The sequence below is a fragment of the Plodia interpunctella genome, chromosome 19, assembly GCF_027563975.2.
Source record: "Plodia interpunctella isolate USDA-ARS_2022_Savannah chromosome 19, ilPloInte3.2, whole genome shotgun sequence".
NCBI lineage: Eukaryota > Metazoa > Arthropoda > Insecta > Lepidoptera > Pyralidae > Plodia > Plodia interpunctella.
This window is the reverse complement of record NC_071312.1, coordinates 5,054,302-5,069,764: the sequence shown is the minus strand read 5'-3', so window position 1 is coordinate 5,069,764 and position 15,463 is coordinate 5,054,302. Positions and strand designations below refer to the sequence as shown.

At 34.7% G+C, this 15,463-nt stretch overlaps 1 protein-coding gene across 3 annotated transcripts; it reads left to right on the top strand.

Annotated features, from left to right (window-relative positions):
- The first annotated feature begins 6,498 nt into the window (after positions 1 to 6,498).
- LOC128678149 (transcription factor Adf-1-like) lies at positions 6,499 to 8,003 on the top strand. 3 transcript variants are annotated; one of them, XM_053759493.1, is made up of 3 exons: positions 6,499 to 6,875; positions 7,081 to 7,134; positions 7,390 to 8,003. In XM_053759493.1, exons 1-3 carry the CDS (start codon positions 6,740 to 6,742, stop codon positions 7,902 to 7,904), a joined length of 705 nt encoding a protein of 234 aa, XP_053615468.1. In that variant the 5' UTR covers positions 6,499 to 6,739; the 3' UTR covers positions 7,905 to 8,003. The 3 variants fall into 3 exon arrangements, 2 of the variants coding, with proteins under 2 accessions (XP_053615468.1, XP_053615470.1); XR_008405609.1 differs by having other exon boundaries at positions 6,790 to 6,875; positions 7,081 to 7,130; positions 7,390 to 7,529; XM_053759495.1 differs by lacking the exon at positions 7,081 to 7,134 and having other exon boundaries at positions 6,508 to 6,875.
- Positions 8,004 to 15,463: the final 7,460 nt, after the last annotated feature.

The window sequence follows — 15,463 nt, the reverse complement described above, 5'->3', positions numbered from 1 at the left end:
TAATTACAGGAAATTGTTTTGACCAAATATATAAAAACAAACAAAATTAAACAATCCTATTATTCTTTATGATCATGAATCTTTTCGTAATACAATTTATTATTAAAGCATAAAAATGATGTACTTATTTGAAAATATCTTTTAAATTGCGGATTAATGAACAAAACGCAGATTTTATTGCTATTAGCCCCTCAACAACAGATGGCGCTTCAAATATATTATACCTTTTAACGATAGATGGCGATACTACAGTTACATCTATTCCACAACAGATGGCACATAAAATAAATAATTCCATTTTGCATTATTTTATTTAGGTACGTACTTCAATGTAGGCGGCACGGTAGATGAGTTCAAAACTGCCCTGGTATAACTAAAACGCCGTTATTTGCCAAAGGCTTGTTTCGAGTAAAACGTCGAAAAGCGCGGTAAAAATTTAAATCGATGTCATTCATAAATGACAACACTTATTTAAAACTTGAAGGTACCAAAACATAGATCAAGTAAAATACTATCTAATGACTAACCTATTATTTTAGAAACACATTTTTTTTATAATAATAAAACGTTTTTTGCGTTTTAGTATATTATCTATGATACCAAAATCTTATGAGTCATCGACTAAAATGCCGCTTCGTAAAGAGTAACGGCTTTTTAGCGTTACTATTTCATTTAAAAAATATATTTATTAAAATGCTAAAAAAATCATGACTTCATGGTAACTTAAATGTCGTTATATCCCATAACGTTGTTTTAGTTACATAAAACTATACTTATGATACTAATTCATGTTAGGCTTTTGTGTGATTAACGGCATTTAACTGCTTTCAAGTCTGCTAAACTATGAATATATTTTAATTTGAAGATTAAATCCGGTTCATTGTTACGCTTAAACGCAGTTAAACTAATTACCTTCTAAATTAACGGCATTTAAGTGCAACAGTATAAAAAATATTGGAAGATAGTATTGATCAAATTGAATTTAAAGTTATCAAAATACAGGTTTGAAAACAATTGTTTTATCAATTCAAATTCCGCTGTTGTAAAGGGGTGTCTAATATTCTAATATTTAATTCATTTGGGGGTGGTTCGCAGAGCGTTTCGACCGCTGCGGCTGTGCGGTCATTACAATCCGTAATTTTTTTTGAGGAAGGAATCATTTCCAAAATCAATCATTCATCAGTGCTGGTAGATTTCCCAGACATCATGCGCTTAATGATATAATTCGTTATGGTAAGTGCAAATATTCCTTGTGTTCTGGAACCACCTGAACTAAGTCGCACGGATGGCAAGCGTCCCAATGGCTTGATTTTGGTACTCTGGCAAAAGGGACGATGTTTGCTTTGGGACGCAACGTGTGTAAGTACGTTTGCCGCTTCTCATATCAGAGATTTCGTTCGTGAGGCGGGGTCAGCAGCGGACAATGCGGCTAAACAGAAACATGCTAAGTACCAATTACTAGAACCATACAACAACCATATTTTTTATTATATTTTTCCCGTTAGATTAATAAAATATTTGACGAAGCATGTGGCGGATATTTTAAATTGTATTTTGCAAAATAAATCATTATTATTAATTAATGAAATCAATCATTCATAACTACAGTACAGAGTAAATAATGTAAAGTCATATAGTAAAACTCATTCTTGTCTTTGTTAAAATTTGAAAGATTATTATGACAGTGCGACCGTAGCGGTCGAAACGCTCTGCGAATCACACTTGGGTGTAGCTGGGAAATCTCAAGTAGGTACTTCGGAACAATAATTGGCATCAACAGTATTTTTACGCTTGCGGAGGCCTTGTAGCTCGGGTGTAGTCTTTTTACAGCTGCAGGTATCGGTGAGACTCTATGTTGTTGGTTAATATTAAAGTTCTTCGTAAGATCATTTGATAATTTGGCTTACTAATTCTTACTCGACTTGAATTTGACATAACCTCACTCATTGGGCGGGTCTAAAGCGTTGATTGGTCGGACTAATGCGTTGTTCGGACACGCTCGACGCGCCGCGCAACGCCCCGTGAATCTTCCTCATAGTCCGGCCCTTGATCGAACATCACTCTGGACTGACGAAAGCTAACTTTACTTTTTTATTTTAAAAAAATATTAATTATAACGGATGGCCATATTGAAACTTAAGAAGAATATTACATACTGACATCAAAATATGCGTTTGATTGTCAAAAGTACCATTTGACCGCCATCAGTCCCAAAATGTTGACAGTCTATATTATGCGATGTAGTGTACATAAGTTTCTCAAGATCAACATGCCAAACATTATGCGATGCTAAAATATACTTATATACTAGACCCTTTTTTAGCGTCATCAGTCACATCTTCTATTAACAAGTTTACATCAAAAAGATATTCCGCGGTGACTATCGATCGAACATCTATCAAGAATACAATATTTTAATCGTGTTTGACTACAAGGGAAACGCTTTACGGCAGTCGCTAACACTAATCACACAAGGTCACAAGCTCCCAGAGTATTATAGCAAACTAATGTTATTGTCATTAGACAGGATAAGTTTATTGTGCAATCTTCAAAACTGCTTAATTCCCGAAACCGAATAGCTACAAATGCCATTTTTAATTTTCTATATAATTTTTAGATTCCATGTGAACTGAAGGAAGCAAACTTATCCAGCCCGAGAGGGCGTCGCTGCTGTTGAATAAATTTGAAATCTTCAAAATAACTTCAGAAAGTTTCTATTTCTGGTCGTCAGATCAAATATCTTTGTTATTCCTCGAGCTGACAGTTCATTATTGTACCTTAAATGGGCGTGGTTAGCAAATTTAATGGCGATTTGATTGGATGTTAGTTTGAGGTATGTTATTGCAAAATGGAGTGGAGGAATGAGTTAAGGACTGAGAATACGGGGTAAATTTTGAAGTGCTCATTACAAGTAATATCAATTTTTTTCTTTGCCATCTCTAAAATACATTTACTTCTCATGGAAACAGCCGAAATTCTGTAACAATAAAATAAATACTGTGTATATATGTAAATAAATATGTGTATATATATGTATGTGTATTATTAAACACAAAAATAATATTTATTACTAGTTGTCCTATGTCACATATAGACCTCGAGAGTATTTTTTAGTCTTTTCCATCATAGCCTCTCCGTAACATCATAATAGAACGATATGAATATACCTATTTGAATACATATTACATGCATGGCAGGTATTTTATGAATATATAATATTATTAAACACCTAGCTAAAAAACTACTCACCTAAAGCGTCATCGTTGCGAAATTGGCGGGAGCAGACCCGGAGCAAGCGCTTGCGACTCACTAATTCGACCTCCGACCTCTCCGATGGTACCGCGCGCGAGAGACGTTAACGACATTTTAGTGTATCACTGTGAGATAACGACACTGCAGTCTAACAGTGGCGGACAACACATTGTTTGAATATTTTCGAAAAGCCGCTATTGGCTTGTAACATACGAAAAGTCAAAACATTAGTAGTAAGCTATAAAGCCGTTATACGACGTTAATCACATTTAAGTCTAGCTTTTTCAATTAACGACGTTTTAACTTAACAATATAATACTGCTCTATTAGAAATAAAATAACAATAACACAGTTAAAGTATTTTTACCCCTTTATAGCGCAAAAAATGCAGTTAACGGCAATATTGACAAGCAACCTTATGATATTTTTTTTAACAAAGGTATGAGTTATCCAACCTTAGCGGCTGTATAGACTCGCAAAGTTACTTAAAGGCATTTTAGCCTATTTGACAAGCAAAATATGTGTACATAACGGCAATTTTACAATTGTTATTTCCAAAACTAATCAAGCTATCGAAAAATCGCAAATACAGATCGAAAGAGCTTTTTTTTCTCATTTTCTTGCAAACCAAAATTAAAAATCGCCCTGATGTCAGATAACGGCATTTTAGTTATACCACGGCAGAAAAGCACAATGAACAAACTCCTACTTACCTTATGTATCGACCTACATACGACCTACCTACCCAAATTTAATTTTCGTAAAGCTTTTACCGGAATATTGAGTTAGAGAATAAATGATCATGGTAAAAGAAAATATCGCGAGAAAATCTGGACACTGGTTGACAGTTTAAGTTTACTAGTGTGTAGGTACGTAAAATCTAACACTACTTAGTGTTAACAATCAACACTCTCGAAAAGAAATAAAAAAGCTGCAAACATTTTAACAAGATAAATTTAATCTATAATTCCACCGAAAGTCATTGGAAAACTGCTCTAAAATATTTAATTATCTGTTTGTAATAAAAGCTTGTTTAACAAAAAATGTTACTGGTTAACTCTAATCGGCTACACATTAAATTTTAATGTTTTTTTTCTTTTGTGTTATTATTACTTACCTAATACAAAAACATCTACATAGGTACCATTTTTGTAGAATGTATGCCAGCCACTGCCACGTGCCATGCCAGTTTACAATAATATTTGCTTGTTATATTATCTGTCGGCTGGCGAGGCTATCCAGTGTTACGCGGGCGTGGAAGCCAGGGTGTCCAATTGCATTCGAACGTTAGAAATAAAACATGTACCTACCTACTTATTTCGGTGCGGTCAAAAACCGAAAATGATACTTTATGCATTACCTACAATAATAATGCTTCTGAGGGCTGAGTTTCCATTTTTTGAATTCGGTGAATTGAATAATTTCTGATTGGACAACATTTCATATATTAAGGAAAGTGTAAATATACATAAGTAATGAATATGTATAATGTAACACCCATAGAAGATGGACCTTTTCGATAGAACATCACCGTGGAATCATTTTTTAAAATCGTAAACTTCATACTTAGTAGAAGACGATTTATACGCCCAGACGTGCTGACTGACGCATGACGGTGAACAATTGTGGCAATTTTTTTTCTCCATAGTCGTTTTATCTCAATAGGTAATGAAATAAAAATTTGTATTTTATCCCAAATGATATGATCTGCGTGGCAACAACAGACGCGTGATGCGTGTGCGCATCACGTGCGAAACGCACGTGCCCGCCGAATTGTATCGGGAGGTCGTCGGGTCGTTTTTATTATACCTCGTTTGGTATATGGACGATGATGAGTCATTATAACGCAATAGACCTCCGTTTTAACATAGTAATTAGAACATACCTAGAATTAGATTAAGTTCGTGTTTTATTTTTAAAGGTAAGGTAGGTAGGTACCTTTTTTATCAATTTTTCGCTAAGAAATAATAGAAATTGATTAAAATTTGATGGTGGCGCTAGTGTGCGGATGACAAATAGTATTTGTAACTAAACATAACTTCTTATTAACATTTAATAACTACTTACCTACAATAGACTCCGTCGGTCGAATTATTATTGCCCCATGTTATACCCTATTCTGACTATGCTTTAATAGTAGGTAAGTATACTGGTCCATGGTAGCACTACTGACACTACGGTGCAAATAATAGGTAGGTACCTAATGTTTACCGCGCACTCTCGACTTAAAAAAATGATATTTTTACATATTTTTGTATCATATTAAATACAATTTCCTTAATTTTAAACAAATACCTACCTAACGCTATGGGCGCGTCTCAAGTAAAACATGTAAACTTAAATGGTAAACAGTCAAATACAGATTACCAACTTCCTACCTAAGTAGGTATATAAATAGATTTTATTTTTTATCATCTATTTTTATCTCTAGATATTAATACAAGTACCTATATGTGGATTCATATTAATTTTAAGATTGAGTAAATAAATAAACATATGTTGGCATATACTTATTCCAATTCTAACCATATCTATAAAGAATCAAAAATTGGAATTTTGTAACTTGGTGGGTTTGACGTAACTACATTGCTGGTTTTCCGTTGCAGTAAATAAAGCTCCGAATCAGTCAAACTACGTAATAGGTACGTTCATTTGCGTCGGCATCAAAGTTCGCAGATAAAGCCGTGGAGCCCCCGGCATAAAAAACACATGAAGTAATAAGACAAGGTCTACAATTAGACAAGTTAGCCGAGACATCGGCCAATGAGTGGGCAGGTGACCTGTTTGGGGTCACGTGGCCACCAACGTGGTGCGCTGCGCCTGCGCAGCGCCTGTGCAAGGTCCTTCCGCAGTTTCCGCACCCTTGAGCAATCCCACCATTGTACTTAACAAAATAATGATCATTTATCAAAGTGGTTAATAAGTGCATATTATTGTTTATTTTTAGGTACTAGATACCTAAGTACCTAGTTAGATAGGTACTTATTGAATTATGTATACGTACAATAATTACCTATATTTTTAATAAGTAGCCTGAAGTGTGTTGGCTGGTTTGAAGATTTGCTGAAGCCTGAGAAAGATCGAGGTAGAAAGAGAAACGATAATGTTTTGTTACACACAATTATTTTATTTTTATTGAATTTACAGATGTTGTTTAGTTCCAAGAAGCAAAAAAATATTTATTTCAAAGCACACGTAAACGAAGTTGCGGGTGCAGATAGACATTTTAAAATGCCGCGGATTGCCGCGTTTCGCATCGGTCGACGAACCCATACGGACGCATCGTCATTGCACGGGGCGCGGCGGCCATTTTGTGACGCTAGCCGATTCGAACGGAGCGGACGGAATCGGCCGAAGTGAACCGAATGCGTGTGGCGTCGTCAGTATCAGTATGCGTTAGCGTGCGAACGCATTTTTATCACATTCGAAACGGTTTTTTTTTAATTCAAATAATTCAATTTGTACAGTTAGTAAAGTTTCACACACAATGGTTGACGAACAAGCTTTAATGGAGTTAGTAAAAATCAACGAACCGCTGTATAACAGGGAACATGAGAATTATTCGAACACTGCTCTCAGAGAAAACATTTGGAGAGAAATCGCAAATGATCTAGGCGTTAGTGGTAAGCTTCGAATTATTATGAATTAGTTTATTATGTAATATAATTTTCTTTTTGTTTTGAATCACTATATGTCACTGTTAAATAATTGCCAATTGGTCTGTGATGTGTACCTATATCCTAGACTGACACTTGTAAGCACCAGAGGCGTCTCTCCCCGATATTGCCTCAAGTAGGTTCAGATTATATGTACCTATAATACTTTCAGTGTACGCCAGCGTATACTATCGGCGAACTCAGACTTCGATGCGAATGAACGTAGGTACATTATTATGTATTATATTTACCAAAACCAGAAATGTACGTCGATTCGAGTTATTACTAGAAAAATCGTTTGGCCAAAATCGGCAAAATCGTTTGACGAACTATTTGCCGAAATATATTAATATCATTTAAAACTATTTTAATATAAATAAGTTTTAATATAATGATATTATTTAACACCATTATACTAAAACAAAATTTCAGTGAATATAATATATTATTAATATTCAGTCATCTATTTACATGTCTGCAGCTCAACTATGCAAAGACAAATGGACAAGAATAAGAGACAATTTCCGCAAGGCATTGTTGTTAAGGAAGCAATGGATAGACTCCGGCGCCAAATGCAGTCGCCCGCCTAAACATTACAACCGATTGTCTTTCCTACTGCCCTACCTGAAGGACGACAACTTTCACCCTTTAGAAAAAGACATAGAAGATAAAATCTGTGAAGAAGAGTGTTCTGATTCTTCTCTCTCCAATCCGACACCTCGGAAAGTAATGAAACGCAGCGCTTCGATAGTTGAATTCCACGAAGAAAATGAAGAAGGCGCAGAGAGAACTGAGGAAGTTCTAGTGTATGAGTCCCAACCAGGCCAAAGCAGATCTGAATCTGATCCTGTGTTGACTGAGTTTTTCGTGAACATGGCCAACACTGTTGCTAGATTTCCGGTGAAAAAGCAATTGAAAATTAAACAGAAGTTATTCCAAATGGTGTTTGACGTTGAGCTGGAGTTGGCTGATAACGAGAGAGACACACTTTTTTGACAGGCTACGATTTTTTTTAATGAAAAACTGTACAGCATTTACATTTGATTAAGTACATAGGTTAAGTTGGTACGAATACATGATTATTTTCTATTTGTATCCTTTATTTGATTTTAATTGCCTTGCCGAATACTTAACACTATCGTGTTCGTGTTAATCAAAAGAAACTTGAAAAAGTTTGAAAACTTATATACTTACTAGTATATAAGTTTTCAATGTAATGTTTAAAATGTATTATCAAGGTACATTAAAAGGTCAAACGATTTTAATGTAATGTTATATCGAAACGCGGACACACGACGGCTATACGATAACATTTTTTTTTAAATTCTCAATATCCATATGAGAAATTGTGTTAATCTTAAGTAAATACTCCTCAAAGAGCTTTGCATGGATTGAGGCGATTTTTGATGTGGACACAGTTGGAGAGCTGGAGAGTGACATAAGCTACTTTTTGCTGAGGAGCCGCGGGCAACAGTAACTCAACTTGTAAATCTAAAAAACGCTAAAAATAATTCCTACTTCGTCCTGTATTCCAGAACAAATATAGACAATATAATATCAATTGAATCAAGAATTTACAGCAAACTGTCTCAAAGGAATTTCATTCTTATTTCTGTCGTGAAAATGGCCACGTTTCTTTAACTTCCTTCACGTGGCCACAGATATGATGTAGGTATGGTACTCCCAGGAGGACAATGACTTTAAATACAGTCGTTGACAGACGCCTTTGTTTAACGTTTTTACTAAGTATTTCCATTGTTAATTGTCCTATTTAAATGTGGTGTGGTATTCACATAACTAATAAATAGGCATCTACTCTACATACCTAGTCTTATACATAACTTTTTTTTTTTTAAACGTGTGGAAAGACCCTCGTCCCGTCCATCCGGCCACGGGAAGCCGGACAGGTGTGTGGGACTTGAACCCACTAAAACCACACGATGCCAACGCCAACCGCATTTGTGCCGGGACCATGTGCTACTCTCGCTCCACAGCCCCGGCGCAGTCTTATACATAACTTGACCCAACCTAACCTACCTACCTACCTTTAACAAACCACTATTTGAGCTTTAAGACGAGCGTTACAAACAATAGATACGTATATGAGCAAGAAATATAAAATTCCAAGAAAACACTCTTTATATTTTCCCTTTAGGTATCGTCAACCGCACATCAAATTACCGTAAATAAAACTCTAAACAACAACAAAAGCGGAGAATTTGCAATGAATTTTAACACGTTGATGTGCTGTCGACTGTGCGCGCAGTTGCAGCTTGCAGTTAGAAGCCGCATGAAGGTACGTGACGGATTCGTTGCACCGACAGTGATCTCTCTGAGAATAATAAATGTACCTAACAGTACTAATTATATCCGATAAGCATACATTGTTATTTATACAGCTAATGACGCCTGAACTAAGTATCTTTTCTAACACTTTCCTTACTGATGAGGATCGTGATAGATGTAGTAAATGATCGCTTCAATTGGCTTCACCCTTCTTCTAAAAACGTCTACACACTTTGCAACCAGCTGATTGCAATTAATTGCAAGCGCGGTTGCAAGCGTTCTATAATCTTCACTTCAGCAACTTCGCTTGTAATTTTCATAACATTGTATATAAGACCATAAAGTAAGAATTTTCATCTACTTTGTCTATTGCCTATAGCACCTGCGGCAAAATGTATTGGGTGCATTGTCATACAAATTTTCAGTAGAAAGTATTTGATTTTGCGAGTTTCAGTGTTTCTTGTCGTGGACTTTAACAAATCGTTGTAGTTAAAAGCTTTAAAATTTATTATTTATTTAAAGAGAGAGGAGACAGGAGAAAATAGGGGTTAAAAAAAAACATTTTGTCGCGTCAAGACTATATTATGATGGTCTGGGACCGAAGAAAATCATATGATACTTACTCCAGATGCTTTTCATCCTGTGCAGACTGTAACAGTCAATCAATATAATGAAGATAGTTTCATAGGCGATATGCTTCTAACCTATTTATTTTAAATTCTTCTAATAAGCCCGTCATACATCAATACGCGTCCTTCGAGTCGCAATTCTTGGCTGGGCTCTGTTTGCCCCGTAAGAGATAATGACGTGATTCTATACCAGAATATAAATAAATATATTTGTTACTACATAAAGTTACTCACTGAATTAAGCATTTGATTTTGGATCTATTATACATATATGTATAAAACAAACGCAATACTTTGTTAATTGGGATTGACACGTGATGATATCTTTTTTCCTTGCATCCGTTTAATATGATTTTAAAAAGTTATAGGTTATCTAATGTATATCATAAGTATGCAAATATCTATTCAATGTTTTAATAAGCTTTTAGTTAACTTTGAATGAGGATAAATAATGTTTATTCAGGTGGAATCTTGAGATGGAGACTCAATTATAAAGCAGAGAAAACAATTTATTGGGCTGAAATTTTGTATATACACTTTTAGTTTGTATGATAATACATTATTATGTTATGCATGACGGTGCACCCAGGATCGGGTCCAGGCGAGGGAACTTTTTAACGGTTTACTGCACGTTCGGACATTTAACTTAATTGCAATAAGATATCTAAAAATAATTTTAGTACGGTATGTGCAAATAACCGGGTCCATTATTCAGAATAGAAAACCTAGTTTTTCACAGGTCATTCTGTCATTCTCACGAAAATGTCGAACTTGACGTAAGGGGCGTGACGTGACGCATCGTTGTCAGGCCAAAAACGTGGCACAACACGTGCCCACCTGATATAAATCCATTCATGCGCCTCCTATTATCTATATCCACCTACATATGCATATTATGGTTCATTTACATAAACTAATCTGTGGAAACATCACTCAAGTCACAAATCGATTTAAGTTAATAAATCGAGGTAAGCAGTTTCAGACTTCTTCGTCGAGCTGACATAAAATTAATTAAAACATAAAAATATTAAAAAAAAACAATACGTCACAAATAATACGCTGGCCAGTTATTTATGCCCTTCATTTTCATTAGAGTTCCCAAGGTGTATGAATCTGGGCAAGATAGACAGACACTCGAGCAAGTGAGATATTGTCTGAAGCGGACATAGTGCTGGTGTGCCACCAGCACTATGTCCGCGAAGCCCCAACGCAACAGGTTCCTTCCTTACGATACCACCTGCGTTGTTTTAAGCTGAAACAGTGTTTGTTTCATGTTTATAACAAACGTACAGCATGCATTACAATTTCGTACAATAAATACGCATGACGACGCATTCTGTCTGCACTGGCTTGTAAACTCTCCACATCGGCGATCATACAATATTTTAATCATGTATTTGTGGATTAATAGCATAGTGTAATTGAGCAACCTTAACCGTAGGTAAACATAGTTGCAAGCATCGGCATTGACGTCAAGACATTGTATCTTTATCGAGTAAATAATTATGAACTCTGAACGTAGGTAAATATTCTGATTTCTTTTTAACCTTAAAAATGACTCTGACCAAACAATTAAACAGCTAAATAATTAAACCAGTAACCTATCTTATCGCTAGACGGTGTTTTGTTATCAGAACAACACGTGAGTTGATGATCAAATAAAGTCCAAGGATTGTTTGAATAGACTAAACAAAAATATCATCGGATGATTTTAAAATAGTGTAAAATATGTTGCTAGTCACGTTCGAATAGGGTTGCCACGTCACCAAAAACAATAGCATGATTTACGCCCATTTATTTTCCCAGTTTCTTCTAAAAAAGTCCGACGCAAACCCAATGATATGCCCCGGACTTTTTGAGAAGAAACTTTTTATACGGCTTGCCTGACGGGAAGTGGTCACCGCAGCCTTTGAATGGACGCCTGCAACACTAGGGGTGTCACACTACTGGGCGTAAACCAGGTATTGTTTTTGATGACACAGCAACACGACATGAAAGTGTAACACTGGGAGTAAACCCGTATCCCATATCATATACGAGTATAAGCAGATTATTGCTATGAGCGAGATCCTTTTTCCTAATCTTCCTGGAATACCTATAGTCTATCTATTTATCATTGAATTATACACTTATTAAGGTGTTACCGGACATCATCCGATTCAGTCTCCAACAAAAATATTAGGTAGTAAAATCTGAAAATATTACAATGGTTAGCTCTTAAGATAAGAGAACTAGCGACGAGGACTAAAATAAATATAATCTTCGAATTGTCACAAACGTGACTAAAAGTGACGGTGAGAGCTGAAGTAGATACTTGCGTCATTCATATTTTTAAATTACCTCACTTTTGTATAAATATTTGCATCACTTTTTGACCGTATTACATTAACGGGGTTTTAGATACCATACGACCATACAGCTGTTTAGAAAACTAAGGTTAAGCTTTTTAGACTACTGCAAACCTAGTCCATTAGATAAATACCAATAAAATGTATTATTTTGCTTTAGTCAGCTTAGCCTACATACATAGCTCCATGATTGATTTATTCGAATTATTATGCACAAAATTCATCACATTTTTACAAATTTACTTTATATATTAACGAAAAATTTAAATTGATCTTCACAAATTATACCGCTCTATAAAGAATTTTATTAGAAAATATTATAGTTCTCCTATGTAGTTAACTAAATTGAAAAGGATGGCCACCAAATTTTTTTTTATCTAGTGTGGCATAATCTGATGTTATAGGTATATTTTATCCATTTTTCACTAAGAAATAAAAGAAATTGAAGAAAATGAGATGGTGGCGCCAGTGTGCGGATAACAGCGTTTTAAGTTACACGTAAATAAGATACACTCCATCTCTTAAGAGATATCTTAGAAGATAAGGATTGTATCTTATTGCTCAACAAATACCTAAGACTTAAAGTTTTAGATGTAACATTTATTCGCACTTAGGGTGGATGTGGATGGGGTTTCTTTTAAAGAGAATAAGGGTTACCAACAAGTCAAATTAGTTCTTTTTTTCCATGTGTTAAAAACAAAAATTCTATGGGGATCGAAAATGATGTGACAAATCATGAAATCAGAAAGCGCTTCAATGAGAAGACTTGTTGAGTAGATAGAGCGTGAAGAGCTAAGAATATTTGCTGAGTAGATTTAGAATTTGAGACAAAACAAAAAATATTTATTTGCAAAAACATGAGTTTATATTTTTTTAAATGTCCACAGTCATTATTCATTATTAGTCAGTCAGTGTTCATCAATTGAGTAGTAGCTCATTTTAATTAAGTAGTCTTTTAACTTTTTATTGAATGTTAAATATTTTAATAATTGATTATCATGACTATATACTCGTAGGTATATGTTCATTTACATCTTCGAGTATTTTCTCAGCAGTAAGTAAAGAACATGAAAACTATTTAAAACAAAATCACGTGTAATCCAAAAGTAAAATAAAACACAAGTGTAGTTCACACGTGAATCACAATGTGACTTAGTAGCGACACTGCCGATATACAATATCCAAGTACAGAAGTGAAACTTGTAAATCATATCTTTTTTTCTATCTATTCCATCTAGTGTGTAGATCATTGTTGTAACTAGTCGGACATTTTTATCCCAAGTTGTTACATTATTTTAAAATTTCTATTTAATGTAACTAATGAGGACGTATAATAATAGTGTGGAGACTGGTGGTTAAGAAACCAAATTTTCTAAAGACAAGACTTACATAGCTCGACGACCATTAAATACTTGCATTTACATTTACAGTTAGTTTAAGTCTCACGATGTTTTTCTTCACTTCTTTTAGCGATCGAATAAATGTTAACAAATGACGGCGAAACGATATTTTTACATAACAGTAACGGTGCCTGCTACACAAAAATATACTTAACTTTTGCGCGTACGAGTAACATAAATACATTCCCATATAATAAAATGCATTCCTGTAGACAAAGGACAAAGATACAAAAAAAGTAAATTAGACAAAATAAATAAATGATCAAGCAACATACAACAAGCATATTAACTTTCAATTTAAAACTATAAATGTCGCTATGTCCCTATGTCTCGGGTGGAATCTAAACCTGATGGTGCACCCAAGAACGGCTCAAGACGTGGGAACTCCTCCACGGTTTACATAGTCCGGGCAGGACATGATTTTTGTTACACATTGAATGCAAAAAGATCTCTCTGACAACAATAAAAACTTCTGTTAATAATAATATTTTTGTAAAAACTAATTTGTAACCAAAACCACTAAATTATAAAAATGTTTGTTTGTAATATATTTACTGTACAAAGAACACATGTTAAAAGTAGTACATACTTACATAACAAGAAGGTAAATATAAAATATACTTACAATGCAATGTTTTTCTGTTCTTTTATTATTCTATTCGCCGGGGGTGGGGGGGAGGGGAATCGGTCACATTTTGTGTATTGTAAGTACCTATTGATCAGTGTTTTAATAATAATTACAATTTGTTTATGCATGTTGAACATAAACATAAAGACTGACATTTGTACGTCAATGTTTTCGCCTTTGTGTTGTGCGAACGACGCTCTTCGCCCTTCTAATATGTATTGAAACGTATAACAAGTGTTCATTTAATTTTGTATGAAAGGAAAATCCAACTATCAAAACTCGTGGAATAAACGATGTTGACGATATGATGTTTCTTCTTGCCTTTAGTCTTGAGGGTGCTTTAACAGGAACCCTGTGTATAAAATTGGACGCTGATTGACTCTCCTTCCGGTAATCGTGGACGCTTATGATTGAGCGAACCTTATGATCTCTAACGACTTCTTGTCTCCGTGCTCTGTCCATTATACTGAACAACTTTTCGTATGGGAGTAAAACTGAAATCACGAAAAAAATTCTGGTGATCCGTACCTTTTCCTCAAGTCAGGTACTTATTTTTTGTTTGTGGAACAGGTTTTTTTCGCGATTTCAGAGTTGCTACCATACGAAACCTTGTTCAGTATCATGGACTGAACATGTAGACGAAAAGTGGCCAGTGATTAAAAAATCAACCTACACACCTAAGAATATCGAATTATACTCGTATATATTTCTCGCTTGACCCAATCACCTTACCAATGAACAATGTGTGATTGTCTGGTTAATTTACATATTGTTTGTGTATATTATTTTATTACTTGACGTAGTTATATAGCTTATATTGTCAGTGTAGAATCATTGTTATTTTAAAGAAAAGTACGTTTCAAACAAAGCTCTGTAAAATAAATAATATTATATTTATTCTATTGACGTACGATTGTCATACGTACTAATATATTCATCGTTATTATTACAAGCTTTTAATAACTTACAATTTTTGATTGAGCTGTGATTTTGCACACACGTTTAGTTTAGATGACAATACATTATGATGATAAAGTCATCTTTGGCATCCAAACCTGGGTAAAGTATGGTGTGAACCTATTCAATAGGACCATATTTTCCAATGTTTGGCCAAAGCTGGTGCAGTATCCTCATAATAAATATAATTATGTATTAATTACATTATAAATAATGTACATTCGTCCACAAAGTTGTAAATATAAAAATTGTACTCGTAATTGACGTCCTTGGAGAAAAGGATGCGGTGAAATTTGTTGCGCTGCTT